The sequence below is a fragment of the Nomascus leucogenys genome, chromosome X (genome assembly GCF_006542625.1).
Source record: "Nomascus leucogenys isolate Asia chromosome X, Asia_NLE_v1, whole genome shotgun sequence".
In the NCBI taxonomy this organism is placed as follows: Eukaryota; Metazoa; Chordata; class Mammalia; order Primates; family Hylobatidae; genus Nomascus; species Nomascus leucogenys.
The window spans coordinates 34,864,156-34,882,101 of NC_044406.1; the positions used below are offsets into that span (position 1 = coordinate 34,864,156).

General features: G+C 36.1%; 1 protein-coding gene across 1 annotated transcript in view; it reads right to left on the reverse strand.

Annotated features, from left to right (window-relative positions):
- The window catches only part of FAAH2 (fatty acid amide hydrolase 2), a 218,276-nt gene that overhangs the window by 48,490 nt on the left and 151,840 nt on the right, over positions 1-17,946 (reverse strand). The window contains exons 8-9 of the mRNA XM_030806665.1: positions 11,032-11,151; positions 386-497 (exon numbers count right to left, since the gene is read on the reverse strand). Of these exons, the coding sequence (XP_030662525.1) occupies positions 386-497; positions 11,032-11,151 (232 nt within the window). The remainder of the gene's footprint in view (positions 1-385; positions 498-11,031; positions 11,152-17,946) is intronic.

Here is a 17,946-nt window from a genome sequence, read left to right on the forward strand (position 1 = left end):
CCCACTGGAGCACTGCCTAGTGGAGCTGTGAGAAGAGGGCCACTGTCCTCCAGACCCCAGAATGGTAGATCCACTGATAACTTGCACAGTACACCCAGAAAAGCCACAGACACTCAATGCCAACACATGAAAGCAACTTGGAGGGAGGCTATACCCTGGAAAGCCATAGGGGTGGAGCTGCCCAAGACCATGGGAAGCCACCTTTTGCATCAGTGTGACCTGGATGTGAGACATGGAGTCAAAGGAGATCATTTTGGAGCTTTAAGATTTCACTGTCCCGCTGGATTTTGGAATTGCATGGAGTCTTTAGTCCAAAATTTATATTTAGATATTAATAAATATTACAGGACATCAAACTGGTCTAAGTAGAAGATGATTTACCTACCAATGGAAGGGATGGTGTACACTGACAGACCCAGGCACCATTTGATCAACTCACACAGAGGATTGACATGTTTCCCATGGTCACCAAGCAAATCCACAAATTTCACAGGTTCCTGAGATTGAAGACAAGAAATAAAATACAAGAGTATTTTCTCAAAATAGTAAAGACAAAAACACCTATACAAGTTTTATAGTAGGATTATTCATAACGGCCAAATACCAGTCAATTGATGAATACATAAATAAAATTTATTGATAAAATATTACTCAGTCACACAAAGTAAGTGCTGATATATGACACAATATAGATAAAACTTGAAATATTGTGCCTAGTGAGAGAAGCCAGTAACAAGACACCACACATGTATGAGCCTATTCACCTGAAATATCCAGAATAATCAAATCTATAGAGACAGAAAGTAGATTCCTGGTTACTTAAGGCTATGGAGGGGCGAGTGTATTGTACAGTGACTGATAATGAGTATGAGGTCTCTTTTAGGAATGATGAAAATATTCTAAAATTTTGATGATTGTTGCACACCTCTGAATGTACTAAAATCCATTACATTGTATACATTAAATAGGCACATTGCATGATATATGAATTATAACTCAATAAACCTGTTATAGGGAAGTGGAGGCAGAGCAGCATGGCTGAATAGAATGCTTCAGCAGTCAGCCTCCTTGCAAGAACACCAAATTAAACAACTATGCATGCAAGAAAGCACATTCATAAGAACCAATAAAGTGAGCAATCACAATAACTGGTTTAACAAAATATCAATAAAAGAGGCATTGAAGAGAGTAGGAAAGATGGTCTTGCATTTCCTACACCAACCCTCTCCCATTGTCCATCAGCACCTCATTGAAAGACAATTTGTTTGCTTACAGGATGGTGAGTAAAGTGAATGGGCTACTTTGCATTGGAACCCAGTCCTGCCCTGTCCCAGTGGTATGCAATATAGTGAAAAATTATGCTAGCACCAAAGCAGGGAACATTTAGAGCAGTTCTGAATGAGGGAAATTCTCAGCTCCAGTGGGAGGAACTCCAGTTCTGCCTGGCTCCACCACTAGTTGACTAACATGGCCCAAGGCCTGAAGTAAATTTGAGTGGCCATCAGGCCTCAAGGACTACAGGCCTTGGAAAAACCCTGGAGCTGCACTGTTCTCTCAGAGGCAATTGATTTTGGATGCACCCAACCTAGTGCAACATCAGCTGTGGTGGCCAAAAGAGTGCATGCATCACCCTTCCTTTAACTCCAGGCAGTGTAGCTGGTGAAGAGACTTCTGTGGCTTTGGGAAAGGAGTGGGAAGAGTACAGAGGATTTTGTCTTGCAACTTGGGTACCAGCTTAGCTATAGTAAAATGAAGAAACAAGGAGATTCCTGAAGGCCCAATAACAGGCCTTAGCTCCTGAATGGTCTTTCTAGACCCACTCTAGTAAGAAGGGAATTGACTGTCCTGAAGTGAAGAACCCAGTACCAGGAGGATTCCCAACCTTCAGACTCAAGAGCACTTGAGTCTCCTATAAACATTAGTCAGGGAGTAGTTGCCATGAACCTTGGATGAGACCCAGTACTGTGCTAGCTTAATGTATAATCTAGCATATTGCCAGCTGTAGTGGCCACAGGAGTATTCATGTCACCCCTCTCCCAATTCTAGACAACTCAGCATAAAAACAGACTCCTTCATATTGGGGGAAAGAGAGAGAAGAGAGTGACTTACTTTACCTGGTGACCCAGGAAATTTTCCCTTATATTACTCAACACCACCAAAGCAGTGCCTCTGGGAGTTGGCAAGAGTCACAGCATTCCTCAGCTTAAGACGCCACCTACTGCTGTTATGGATTCAGTGAAAACACACTTACAGGACAACACTCAATCCTCTTTGAATACATGGAAAGTCTTTTCAATAAGGATGGGCCAAACCAAGCACAGACTGTGAATATTGAAAACAACACCTAACTCTTTAATGTTAAGACATTAATAAATGTACATAAGCATCAAAAACATCCAGGAAAACATAACCTAACCAAATAAACTAAATAAGGCGCCAGTGACCAATTGAGGAGTGACAGAGATACGTGAATTGTTAGGCAGATAATTGAAAATAGGTGTCTCGAGGAAGCTTAATGAACTTAAAGACAATGCAGAGAAGAAACTCCAAATTCTGTCAGAGACATTTTTTAAAGATTAAAAATTAAAAACAAGAAAAATTCAGTTGACAAACTGAAAATGCATGAGAATCCCTCAAATGCATTATTAAACAAATAGAATAAGTAATTAGTAAGCTGGAAGACAGGTTGTAGGCTCGAGGTTGCAAAATGGCTGAATAGGAACAGCTCCAGTCTGCAGCTCCAAGCATGAGCGACACAGAAGATGGGTGATTTCTGCACTTCCAACTGAGGAACCAGGTTCATCTCACTGGCTTGTCAGACAGTGGGTGCAGCCCACAGAGCAGGGTGGGGCATTGTCTCACCTGGGAAGCACAAGGGGTCAGAGAATTCCCTTTCCTAGCCAAGGGAAGCTGTGACATATGGTATCTGGAAAATCGGGAAACTCCCACCCTAATACTGTGCTTTTCCAATGGCCTTAAAAAACGGCACACCGGGAAATTATATCCTGTGCCTGCCTCAGAGGGTCCCAAGCCCACAGAGCCTCACTCACTGCTAGCACAGCAGTCTGAGATCAAACTGCAAGGTGGCAGCGAGGCTGGGGGAGGGGCATCCACCATTGCTGAGGCTTGACTAGGTAAACAACATGGCTGGTAAGCTAAAACTGGGTAGAACCCACCACAGCTCAAGGAGGCTTGCCTGCCTCTGTAGACTCCACCTCTGGGGCAGGGCAGAGCTGAACAAAAGGCAGCAGAAACTTCTGCAGAATTAAACATCCTGACAGCTTTGAAGAGAGTAGTGGTTCTCCCAGCATGGAGTTTGAGATATGAGAACAGACAGACTGCCTCCTCAAGTGGGTCCCTGACCCCTGAGTAGCTTAACTGGGAGACAGCTCCCAGTACGGGCTGACTGACATGTCATACAGCTGGGTGCCCCTCTGAGATGCTTCCAGAGGAAGGATCAGGCAGTAACATCTGCCATTCTGCAATATTTGCTGTTCTGCAGCCTCCGCTGGTGATACCTAGGCAAACAGGGTGTGGAGTGGACCTCAGTAAACTCCAAAAGACCTGCAACTGAGGGTCCTGAATGTTAGAAGGAAAACTCACAAACAGAAAGGACATCCACACCTAAACCCCATCTGTACATCACCATCATCAAAGACCAAAGGTAGATAAAACCACAAAGATGGGGAGAAACCAGAGCAGGAAAGCTGAAACTACTACAAATCAGAGCACCTCTTCTTCTCCAAAGGAATGCAGCCCCTCACCAGCAACAGAACAAACCTGGACGGAGAATGACTTTGATGAGTTGAGAGAAGAAGGCTTCAGACAATCAGTAATAACAAACTTCTCTGAGCTAAAGGAGGATGTTCGAACATGTTGCAAAGAAGTTAAAAACCTTGAAAAAAGATTAGGTGAATGGCTAACTAGACTAACAGGTGTAGAGAAGTCCTTAAATGACCTGATGGAGCTGAAAACCATGGCATGATAACTACATGATGAATGCACAACCTTCAGTAGACAATTTGATCAAGTGGAAGAAAGGGTATCAGTGATGGAAGATCAAAGGAATGAAATGAAGAAAGAACAGAAGTTTAGAGAAAAAAGAGTAAAAAGAAATGAACAAAGCCTCCAATAAATATGGGATTATGTGAAAAGACCAAATTTACATCTGATTGGTGCACCTGAAAGTGACGGGGAAAATGGAATCAAGTTGGAAAACACTCTTCAGGATATTATCCAGGAGAACTTCGCCAACCTAGTGAGCCAGGACAACATTCAAATTCAGGAAATACAGAGAATGCCACAGAGATACTCCTCGAGATGAGCAACTCCAAGACACATAATTATCAGATTCACCAAAGTTGAAATAAAGGAAAAAAATGTTAAGGACAGCCAGAGAGAAATGTCGGGTTACCCACAAAGGGAAGCCCATCAGACTAACAGCTGATCTCTTGGCAGAAACTCTACAAGCCAGAAGAGAGTGGGGGCCAATATTCAACATTCTTAAGAAAAGAATTTTCAACCCAGAATTTCATATCCAGCCAAACTAAGATTCATAAGTGAAGGAGAAATAAAATCCTTTACAAACAAGCAAATGCCGAGAGATATTGTCACCACCAGGCCTGCCTTAGAAGAGCTCCTGAAGGAAGCACTAAACATGGAAAGGAATAACCAGTATCAGCCACTGCAAAAACATGATGAATTGTAAAAACCATAAATGCTAAGAAGAAACTGCATCAACTAACGAGCACAATAATCAGCTAACATCATAATGACAGAATCAAATTCACACATAACAATATTAACCTTAAATGTAAATGGGCTAAATGCTGCAATTAAAAGACACAGACTGACAAATTGGACAAAGACTCAAGATCCATCGGTGTGCTGTATGCAGGAAACCCATCTCAAATGCAGAGATACAGATAGGCTCAAAATAAAGGGATGGAGGAAGATCTACCAAGCAAATGGAAAACAAAAAAAAGCAAGGGTTGCAATCCTAGTCTCTGATAAAACAGACTTTAAACCAACAAAGATCAAACGAGACAAAGAAGGCCATTACGTAATGGTAAAGGGATCAATTCAACAAGAAGAGCTAACTCTCCTAAATATATATGCACCCAACACAGGAGCACCCAGATTCATAAAGCAAGTCCTGAGTGACCTACAAAGAGACTTACACTCCCACACAATAATAATGGGAGACTTTAACACCCCACTGTCAACATTAGACAGATCAATGAGACAGAAAGTTAACAAGGATATCCAGGAATTGAACTCAGCTGTGCACCAAGTGGACCTAATAGACATCTACAGAACTCTCCACCCTGAATTAACAGAATATACATTTTTTTCAAGACCACACCACACCTATTCCAAAATTGACCACATATTGGAAGTAAAGCTCTCCTCAGCAAATGTAAAAGAACAGAAATTATAACATACTGTCTCTCAGACCACAGTGCAATCAAACTAGAACTCAGGATTAAGAAACTCATTCAAAACCGCTCAGCTACATGGAAACTGAACAACCTGCTCCTGAATGACTACTGGGTACATAACGAAATGAAGGTGGAAATAAAGATATTCTTTGAAACCAACAAGAACAAAGACACAACATACCAGAATCTCTGAGACACATTCAAAGCAGTGTGTAGAGGGAAATTTATAGCACTAAATGCCCACAAGAGAAAGCAGGAAAGATCCAAAATTGACACCCTAACATCACAATTAAAAGAACTAGAGAAGCAAGAGCAAACACATTCAAAAGCTAGCAGAAGACAAGAAATAACTAAGATCAGAGCAGAATTGAAGGAAATAGAGACACAAAAAACCCTTCAAAAAATTAATGAATCCAGGAGCTGGTTTTTTTGAAAAGATCAACAAAATTGATAGACTGCTAGCAAGAATAATAAAGAAGAAAAGAGAGAAGAATCAAATAGATGCAATAAAAAATGATAAAGGGGATATCACCACCGATCACACAGAAATACAAACTACCATCAGAGAATACTACAAACACCTCTACGCAAACAAACTAGAAAATCTAGAAGAAATGGATAAATTCCTCAACACATACACCCACGCAAGACTAAACTAGGAAGAAGTTGAATCTCTGAATAGACTAATAACAGGCTCTGAAATTGTGGCAATAATCAATAGCTTACCAACCAAAAAGAGTCCAGGACCAGATGGATCCACAGCCGAATTCTACCAGAGGTACAAGGAGGAACTGGTACCATTCCTTCTGAAACTATTCCAATCAATGGAACAATTTCAAAAGAACTGTTTATTCTTTGTATGTATGGAAAATCCATTTAGTTCTGATATTCCTTTGTTAAAAATTATTTATTACTGATTCAATGTTGCTATCCATTATAGGTCTGCTCAGGTTCTCTATTCCCTCCTGATTCAAATTTGGGAGGTTGCATGTTTCCAGAAATTAATTTATTTCCTCTAGGTTTTCTTGTTTGTGGAAGTAGAGTTCTTAATAATAATTTTTAAGAATCTTTGTATTTCTGTGATGTCATTTATAATTTCTTCTTTTGCCTTTATGATTTTGTTGTAATCTCTCTTTTTTTCATGATTAATCTGGATATTGGATTATTTTGTTTACCTTAAGAACCAACACTTCCTGTTTCAGTGACCCTTTGTATTTTCACCTTTCCTTTTTGGTCTCTATTTTATTTAGTTCTACTAGAATTTTTATTTTTACTCATTTTCTTCTGCCACTTTTTGGTTTAGTTTGTTCTTGTGTTTCTAGTTCTTGGCAGTCCATCCTTAGGTTGTTAATTTGTAATGTTCCTACTTTTTTAGTATAGGCATTTAATACTATGAACATCTCTCTTGGAACTCCTTTTTCTGTATCCCACAGAATTTGATGTGTTGTGTTTTTCTTTTCATTTCTTTCAAAAATTGTTATAATTTCCACCTTAATTTCTTCATTGACACAATAATCATTAAGGAACATGTTTGATTTCCATGTATTTGTATAGTTTCCAAAGTTCCCAAAGGTAGTGATATTCAGTTTTATTCAAGCGTGGTCTGAGAAGATTCTTGATATGTTTTTAATGTTAAAAAATTCACTGAGATTTGTTTTGTGGCCTAAAATACAAGGTCTATACAAGGTCATACATGGTCTATCTTGCAGAATGTTCCATGTGCTTATGTGAAAAAAATGTACATTTCACAGTCGTTGAGTAGATTTTTCTGTCAAAGTGTGTTATTGCACCTAAAGTCCAAATAAGTTCAATATTTCTTTGTTGATTTCCCATCTTAATGATGTCTAATGCTGTGAGTGGGCAGTTGAAGTCCCACACTATTATTGTATTATTTTCCACCTCTCTCGTTAGATGTAGTAATATTTGTTTTATGAATCTGGGTGCTCCAGTATTGAGTGTATATATACTGAGTAATGTTATATCCTCCTGTTGCATTGATCCTTTTATCATTATACAATGACCTTATTTGTCTTTTTTAACTTTTTAATTTAATATCTGCTATATGTAGTATAGGTATAGCTATTCCTACTCTCTTTTGGTTTCTATTTCCATAAAGTATCTTTTTTCAACCCTTTTCTCTCAGTCTATGTATGTATTTACAGAGAAGGTGAATTTCTTGGAAGCAGCATTTAGATGGATCATGTTTCTTATATTTTCTGCCAATCTATCTCTCTTTAGTAGAGTATTTAATCCATTTGAGTTCAAGGTTAACATTTATATATGAGGTTTATTTTCTGTCAGGTCACTAAATCTTTTCTAGTTGTTTTATACATTGTTTCTTTTTCTCTGTTTGTCTTTATGGTTTGGTGCAATTTTGTTGTGTTAACCACTTGACATTTATTCCTCCTTTATGTGATTGTTTTATAAGACCATGGAGTTTTATATGTTAATGAGATATCATAATCATGAACATATATCTTTTATTTACATGTCAAGGAAATTTTTGAGCATTTGTTTTAGGTCTGGTCTAGTGGTGATAAATTCCCTCAGCAATTGCTTGTCTGGAAAAGACTTTATTTCTCCTTCATTTATGAAGCTTAATTATGCTGGATATAAAAATTTTTATTGCATTTTTTCTTTCAGCAATTTGTAAATCCCATTCCATTTTCTTCTGACCTGCGAAGTTTCTGCTAAGAAGCTCATTCTTAGTCTGATGGGGTTTCTTTCACAGGTGACTAGATGCATTTATCTTGCTGATCATAAAAGTATTTCTTTTATGTTGACTTTAGATATTCTGATTTAATGTGACTTTTTGCAATGTATTTGCCTTGGATTGCGGGGACTACTCTATCTGGATGTCTAAATCTCTTGCTACACTTGAGATGCTTCCATAAATAATTTTCTTAAATAGGATTTCTAAACTTTTTTTTCAATCTTTCTTTCTACCTCAGTAATACCAACAAATTGTAAGTATTGTTATTTTTGCACACTCATCTTGAGGGCTTTGTTCATTTGTCTTTATTTTTGTTTGACTGGCTTACTTCAAAAGATGCATTTTCATATTTTGAGAGTCTTCCTTCTGTTTGGTCTTTGGAATGTTTTTGTAACCCCTTCAATGAATTTATAAGTTCCAAAATTTCTATTATTATGTTTTTTTAGAAAATCTACCTTCTTAGTAAATTTCATATTAACAGCCTAAATTGATATTCTAATTTATTTGTATTGCTTTACAAATTTCCATTTAAGAGCCGGGTGTGGTAGCTCATGCCTGTAATCCCAGCACTTTAGGGGGCCAGCATGATTGGATCACCTGAAGTCAGGAGTTTGAGACTAGCCTGGCCAAAAATGGTGAAACCCCATCTCTACTAAAAATTCAAAAATTAGTCAAGTGTTTTGGCATGTGCTTGTAGCCCCAGCTACTCAGGAGGCTGAGGCAGGAGAATCGCTTAAACAAGGGAAGCAGAGATTGAAGTAAGCCAAGATTGCACCACTGCAATCTAGCCTAGGCAACAGAGCAAGACTCTGTCTAAAAAAAAAAATCTATTTAATTTCATTAAGCCTTTTTAAAGTCAATATTTTGATTTCCTTATCTGGCATTTTGAAGATTTCTTTTGCACAGTCTATTGCTGAAGAATTATTGTTTTAATTTGAGAGTGTTATAGTACATTTCTTTTTCAGGCTTTCTGCATCTATACATTGATTTCTGAGCAACCAGGGGAATAGGAGATTCTTCTTATTTTTGAATTTACTTTCATTGAGTGTGGAATTTTGTTCTTGAAGATATGACTATAATAATAACTACAATCATTTTTTAAGAGATAGTATAAAAAGAAATAAATGTTATAGTGCAAATGCACAAGAAACTGCAAGAGAAGTGGGGATGATTATTGAGTATAAAAAGAGAAGGAATAAGGTCTAGTATTTGATAGCACAATTGGGTGACTATAGTTTAAAGTACTTTGTTGTATATTATAAAACAACTAAGAGAGTGGAATTGGAATGTTACACCACAAAGAAATAATAAGTGTTTAAACTGTCGGATACTCCAGTTACACTGATTTCATAATTACACATTGTATGTATGTGTCATAACATCTCATATACCCCATAAGTACATACAACTATTATGTAGTCACAAAATTTAAAAATTTTAAATTAGGTTTGTAATTAAAAAAGAGCTACATTAACATAAAAAGTACGGTTTAGAAAATGGCCACATCCCTTTTCTACCTATTTTAAGTGATTATTAATAAGCAACATAGTAAAGTGGTTAAGACCACCAGTTCTAAATCTGGCATCATAATTCCAGCTCTAAATCTGGTATCATAATTCAAAGTAAGAGGAGAACAGATTTTTCCCCCTCTTTTTCTTTTCCAGATTTGAAATTACAGGACGAGTTTTGACAGTCAGCATGTATGTTAACAGTTTATCCAAATTATAAGACAGTGTCTTCTGGAAGTGAACTCAAAATAAACTTTTTGTTTTTGATTTCAGCTTTAGTTTTGATCTAAAGTTCTGTTTATAAACTTTCATCTCAGAGCCAAACATCCTCACCTTGTGAATTTTTATAAACGTTTTGTTCTAAGAGATTTCCAAAGTGTTTCTGCAAAGAAAACTGGCTACTAGAAAAAATTTTAAAAGTGACTTTTTTTTTAAGGTTGAGAGGGTTGTGTGAGTTCTGCCTTATGGAAGGGCTATTGTATGTGAGATACCTTATAAAAATATTGTTAATCCACAAAATAAAGCTGTAACATGGGTATCAATAGCTTAATTTTACATATCAGTAAACTGCAGAATAGCTAAGTAACTTGCACAAGATAACAAAACCAGGAGGTAGCCTGCACTTCGAATTTGGATGTATCATGCTCTAACACAAATATTCCCATTGGCAGAAAACATTCCTATATTCACAAAAGTTAAATTCTCCAGAATGTTGAATTTATCTTATATTTCTCAAAGTGTTCATATTAAAAGTCTTCAGCAAGCCTGAAAAAACCTGGCATAAGGGAAGCTTCTTTCACAAGTACCTGTATCAGCTTCTAATCATAGCAGATATGAAAAGGAAGGGAAAAATAAACAGGAGATGGGCAGATAGCTCTGTACATGTATTTTTAAAACATCTCAGGGGGAAGGTAAAGGTGGAACTTGACAACTGAAGTTACCTAATCACTTAATGCTTTATTGAAACCTACATGTTCTGAGTACCTAGCATACAACATACTAAGATTAGCTTCATTCCCCTATGTCCTTGTTCATGCCGTGGTTTCCCCTCTGCCTGGCATAATCTTTATCTCTTCTCTACCTTGTTAAGGTTTCCAAATCATTCAAGATTTGGGAGACTGCAACTCCTCCATCAAGAAGCCTTCACTGATTTCCATATAGGAATGGGCACACCCTCTGTGATCACACAACCATATATGCATATGCTAGCAAGGCATTCACCAAACTGTGCTTTCTTTAAATATTTTACTATTTTACTTATTTTTTTCATGAGTTTATTTTCTCGACACCTCTAACATATGGCCCACAATAGAAGCTCAATAAATATTTACACAAAGAAAACAGTAAGTAAAGAAAGAAGTAAACATACCTTCCCATCATGTCCCTTTGCTGACATCATTGTGATCCACAACTGAAGAGAGTACTTCATTTTCTTCAGTTTAACATGTTGAACTGAGGCTCCTAGAATAGTTTCAAGATGAACCACAACCTTATAAAAGAAAGATATAAAAACAGACAAACATGATGAGAAGAGGAGATACTACTGAAGAGTGACATCAGGAAGGTGGCAGACCAGAAAGCTCCAGGCCCTCATTGCCCCATGGAAACACCAAAAACAAAAACAAAACAAAACACCCCAAAATATATAGAGCAAAGTAGTTTTGTGAGAACTCTAGAAATAAGCTAAGAAGCTGAAGCAACCAAGGAAATGCCTAAAAAAAAAACTATATTCAAAATGCTAGAAAATTTCTGCTTGCCCTTGTCCCACTCCCTCTCTGACACAGCACTGAGTGTCTGAAAGAATCCATCAAATTATTGGTTCCTCCATTGGAATGAAAGAATATGAATGGAACTTGCTTGTAAAGTTCTAGCTTCTCTGGGGACAGTCTGAGGGACTGGTTTGTCTTTTCTGACTTGGAATACTGACTGGAATGATAGCATAGTTTAGATTGTAGGCTGGAAAATGCTTAAAGCAGTGGTGGAAGCTATTGCACAAATGGGTTGCTGGGTTACTGCAGGTATCTGGGTACCTGTGAGCAAGAGATTACATGCAGGGAAATAAAATACAACTTAAGCTGTGAGAAGAAGCAGAAGTAAGACACTGCTGATCATTGTTAGGACCCACCATACCACTCTTCTTTGCTTCTAGAGCTATAACTAGACTCAAGTCTCATCAGGTCATGTTTATTTTTCTAATTTATATAGACATAAATCCAGGGAATACGTATGGTGATGGATATTAAAAGTACAGATAATTGTGGAAGAAACACAAACTGAAACAGGCCAAATGTATTGATATGGGCCCACGAAGGAGAGGTTCTCAATTTAGTGTTGCAGCTCAGTGTGTCAGAAAAAACTCTAAAAAAAGTTTAGAAAAACATAGACCAAAAGGTGTCCTACACTAAATGAGGTTGAAATTCTAGTCCTGCCTTGACATACTGTAGAGGAAAGAATCCAAATTCTTAGGGATATTTATCATTTCAGACCTTCTCCCCCACCTTGGGAGAGTACTAGGAACAATTCTTAGCCACAATTATGAGAAATAAATTTTTGTGGGAACCCTATCATCTTTGAAGATCACTTTTCTCTGTAGGTCAGAAATTACAAGAAGGACTGATACCATTAAACTAAAAAAAAATAAATTTAATAGAAATAATTGGATTCCCAAGTGGCAGGGGAAAAGTGGCAGCACTTAACTGACAAAAACTAGGTAAGCAGAAGAGTCAAAGCAGCAATCAGAATAATCTGACTGATACAGACCTATGACGTTGGTTAGTTAATCATGTTTCTAGTAGTGAGACAGATAATAAGTCCATTATATTCTTACTAAATCTGTATAAGCAGAGGAGTCCTAGGTCAACTGAACAAAATTCTAGCTTGTAACATAAAACAGAGTCATGGTCCTTCAATCAATTCCCAGGCTTGAGCCAGTTTACAGACTCACAACCCTTGAATGAAGGGAAGAATGGGTCCCCTGGAAGAAGCATCCCACCACACGCCCAACAACATATAATGTCAATCTTTCTCACAGCCTTCCCCAAAATAAATTATGGCATGGAAGAATTAGGGAAAAATAATCAGAAGTTTTGAAGAATATTGGACACAGGTCCTGAACCGATACTAATGCCAGGAGACCTAAAATGACACTATAGTCTACAGTCAGAATAGTGGCTTATGGAGGTCAGGTGAACAATAGAGGTGTTTTTGTTTTAATATTTATAATTTAGGAGAAAGTTATTATGTTACATGGATATATTGCATAATGATGAAGTCTGGGGTTTCAGTGTAGCCATCAACCTAATAATGTACATTGTATCTGCTAAGTAATTGTTCATCCTTCACCCCCTCTGATCCCTCCCATCCTTTTGAGTCTCCAATGTCTATTATTTTACTCCTTATGTCCAGTTCTATACATTATTTAGCTCTCACTTATAAGTGAAAATATGTGGTATTTGCCTTTCTGTTTCCAAACCATTCACTTACGACAATGGCCTCTAGTTCCATCGATATTGCTGGAAAAAAAAAATGACTTTATTCTCTTTTTTAGTGGCTGAATACGATCCATCGTATATATATACCACATTTTCTTTATCCGATAATCCATTGATTGACAGTTTAGTTGATTCTATATATTTTCTATTGTGAATAATGCTGCTATAAACACATGAGTGTAGGTATCCTTTTGTATAAAATTTATTTCCCTTTGGGTAGATAACCAGTAGTGGAATTGTTGCATAGAATGGTAGTTCTATTTTTAATTCTTTGAGAACCCTACATATTGTATTAATTACACGTTATACTCATTAATATTCCTACTAAAGCTTATGAGTGCTTCCTTTTTTCTCCATACTCGCCGATATCTGTTATTTTTTGACTTTTGTATAATAGCTACTGTGGTGTAATACAATAGCTAATCAAACTTTTAATTTGCATTTCATTGATTAATAATGTTAAGCAGTTTTGTATGTGTTTGTTGGCCATTTGTATGTCTTCTTTTGAAAAAGTCTGTTTATGCCATTTGCCTATATTTTAGCAGAATTTTTTTTTTTTTTTTTGAGATGGAATCTCACTCTGTGGCCCAGGCTGGAGTGCAGTGGTGTCATCTCGGCTCACTGCAATCTCCGCCTCCCGGGTTCACACCATTCTCCTGCCTCAGCCTCCCGAGTAGCTGGGACTACAGGTGCCTGCCACCACGCCCAGCTAATTTTTTTTTTTTTTGGATTTTTAGTAGAGACGGGGTTTCACCGTGTTGGTCAGGACGGTCTCGATCTCCTGACCTCATGATCCGCCCACCTCAGCCTCCCAAAGTGCTGAGATTACAGGCGTGAGCCACTGCGCCTGGCCTTAGCAGAATTATTTGTTGTTGTTGAGATGTCTGAGTTCTTCGTGGAACCTAGTTATTAATATTTTATTGGATGTATTGTTTGTAAATATTTTATTCCATTCTGCACGTTGTCTATTTTGTTGATAATTTCTTTTGTTGTAAAGAAGCACTTCAGTTTAAGTCCCACTTGTCTATTTTTGGTATTGTGCATTTGTTTTTAAGGTCTTTGTCATGATGTCTTTGCCAAAACTGATGTTCAGAATAGCTTTTCCTGTTTTCTTCCTGTATTTTTATAGTTTTGGTCTTACACTTAAGCCTTTAATACATTTGTGATAATTTTTGTATATGGCGAGAGATACAGGTCCAGATTTATTCTTCTGTGTATGGACACCCAATTTTCCAAGAACCCTTTTTGATTAGGATGTCATTTTCACAGTCTATCTTTTGTTGACTTTATCGAAGACCAGTTGGCTGTACTTATGTGGCTTAATTTCTGGGTTCTCTCTTCTGTCCTTTTGATCTATATGTCTATTTTTATACCAATACCATGCTGTTGTAGTTTCTATAGCTTTGTAGTATAATTTGAAATTAGGTAATGTGATGCATCCAACTTAGTTCCTTTTGCAGAGGATTGCTTTGGCTACACAAGCTCTTTTGTGGTTCCATATGAATTTTGTGATTTTTTTCTAATTCTGTGCAAAATTACATTGGTATTTTGATGAGAATTGAAATGAATCTGTAGATTGCCTTAGATACTATAGCCATTTTAATGATATTCATTCCTCTGATTCAAGAGCAAAAGATGTTTTTCAATTTATTTGTGTCATCTCAAATTCCTTTAATCAGTGTTTGATAGTTTTCCTTGTAGGTATTTTTCACTTCCTTGGTTAAATGCATTCCAGATATTTTATTTTTACAGCTATTGTAAATGCTAACAAATTGACTACTTGATTTGGTTCTAAGCTTGATTATTACTGGTAAATAGTAATGCTACTAATTTTTGTACATTGACTTTGTATCCTGAAACTTTACTGAATTCATTTATCAAATCTAGGAGTCTTTTGGGTAGAGTCTTTAACATTTTCTATGTATAGGGTCATATCATCAGCAAACAGAATTTGACTTCTTTTTAAATTCAGAGGCCTTTTATTTCTTCCTCTTACCTGACTGCCCTGGCTACAACTGCCAGTATTACATTGAAAAGGAGTAGTGAAAATGGGCATTTTTTTCTTGTTTCAGTTCTTAGAAAGAATGCTTTCAACTTTTCCCCATTCAGTATAAGGTTGGCTATGGGCTTCTTATGTATGGTTTTTATCACTTTGAGGTATGTTTCTTCTATGCCTAGTTTTTAAAGAGTTTTTTAAATAAAGTTATGCTGAATTCTGTTAATTTTTTTCTGCATCTATGAGATGATCATGTGGGTTTTGTCTTTAATTCTGTTTCCGTGGTGAATTACTTTTATTGATTTGTGTATGTTGAACCATCCTTTCATCTCTGGGATAAAACCAACTTGATCATGATGTATTATTTTTTTGATGTGGTGTTGGATTCAGTCAGCTAAAATTTTATTGAAGATTTTCACATTTATGTTTATCTGGGATATTGGTTTGTAGATTTATTTTCTCTTATTTTCTTATATTTATAACTGGCTTTGGTAATAAGGTGATACTGGCATCATAGAATGAGACAGAAATAATCCCTTCCATATTGATTTTTTCTTTAAATTGTTTCAGTAGGGCTGGAATAAGTTCTGCTTTGTACATTGGGTAGAATTGAGCTGTAAATCCATCTGGTCCTGGGCCTTTCTTTGTTGGGAAGTTTTTTAATATTATTATTACTCAGTTTCACTACTCATTTTTTATCTGTTCATGATTTCTATTTTTTCTGTCTCAATCTTAGGAGGTTGTATGTTTCCAGAAATTTATCCATTTCCTCTAGTTTTTCTAGCTTATTAGCATAGAGTTGTTCATGCTACTCTCTAGTTGTCTTATTTCTGTGATATCAGTTATAATGCCTCCTTTTTCATTTCCGATTGTGTTTATCTGAATCATCTCTCTTCTTCTCGTGGTTATTTTAGAGAGAGTTCTGTCAATTTTCTTTTTTTAATAAACTTCATTTCATTGCTTTTTAATGTTGTTTATTTGATCTAAATTTCATTTAGTTTTGCTCTGATGTTTGTTATTTTTCTTCTACTAGATTTGGGTTTGGTTTGTTCATATATTCTGGTTCATTGAGTTGTGATGGTAGATTGTTAATTTGTAGTCTTTTTATTAATTTGATGTAGGCATTTAACATTATAAACTTCCATGTTAATACCACTTCTGCTGTATTACAAAGGTTTAAGTATGTTTTGTTTCCATTTTCATTTGTTTCAAATATTATTTAATTTATGTCTACATTTTTTCATTGACTCAAAGATTATGCAGGAACATGTTGTTTCATTTCCATGTATTTTTACAGTTCAAGAGTTCCTTTTGGAATTGATTTCTAGTTTTATTCCACTGTGGTCTGAGAAGATATTTGATGTAAGTTTGATTTCTTAAAACTTATTGAAGCTTGCTTTGTGGCCTAAAATATTGTCTATCCTGGAGAATTTTCCATGGGCCAATTGGAGGAATTCTGAATTTGTTGAGAATGTTCTTTAAATGTCTATTAGGTCTACTTGGTCTAAAGTCCAGTTTAAGTCTTGCATTTGTTTTTCCTTTTTCTGGCTTGATAATCTGTGTAGTCTGTCACTGGAGTGTTGAAGTCTCCGGCTATTATTGTATTGCCATATCTTTCCTTAGTTCTAGTAATATTTGTTTTATGATTCTGGGTGCATATATACTTAGGATTATTATATCTTCTTGTTGAATTGATCCATTTATCATTATATACTGACCTTTTTTTACTGTTTTTGATTTAAAGCCAGTTTTAACTGACATAGGTATAAAATCAATATGGAAAGGATTATTTCTATCTCATTCTATGATGCCAGTATCACCTTATTACCAAAGCCAGTTATAAACATATGAAACATATGATACTCTTGCTTACTTTTGGTTTCTGTTTGCACAGAACATCTGTCTTCACTCTTTACCTTCAGTCTATAATTGTATTTATGAGTAAGGTGAGTCTTCTTCAAGAATAAAATAATAGATCATGTTTTTAACATCTATTCTGCCAATTGTGTCTTTTAAGTGGAGTATTTAATTCATTCACATTCGAGGCTAATATTGATGTGTCACATTTTGTTCTTGTCATAATCTTAATTGTTATCTAGTTTTTTTCATATATTCTTTGGCCTGTGAGTTTTATACTATTGTGTGCTCTTACGATGGAGAGTATTGACCTTTTTATCCATATTTAGAACTTCTGTCAGCATTTCTTGTAGAACGAGTATAGTCATGATAAATTCGCTCAGCATTTGTTCATCTAGAAAATACTTTATTTCTTCATTTATAAACATTATAGTAGGATTCAAAATTCAGATTTTAAAGTGTTTTTTCATGAAGAACTCTAGAAATAGAACTTCAATCTCTTAAGGCTTATAAAGTTTCTGCTCAGAAGTCTGCTGTTTATGTGATGGGCTTTACTTTATAGGTGACTCAAAGCATTTCTGTTGCTAATTTTAGGATTTTGTCCTTCAATCATACTCTGGTTATTATATGCCATGGTGTGTACTTTCTTGCAATAATTTTTCCAGAATTCCTTGAGTCTCTTGTATCTGGATATCTAGATCTTTTACTAGACTAGGGAAGCTTTTCTCAACTATTTCCTCGAATAGATTTTTCCATCTTGTTGTGTTTTTTATTCTCTCTTGGGAATACCTATGATTCATAGGTTTGGAGATTTTACATAGTTCCAAATTTTTTGAAGGTTTTTTTTTTAAATTATTTCTTTTTTTTTTTTTTTTTGTCAGACTGGATTAATTTGAAAGACCTATCTTCAAGTTCTGAGATTCTTTATTCTACCTGGCCT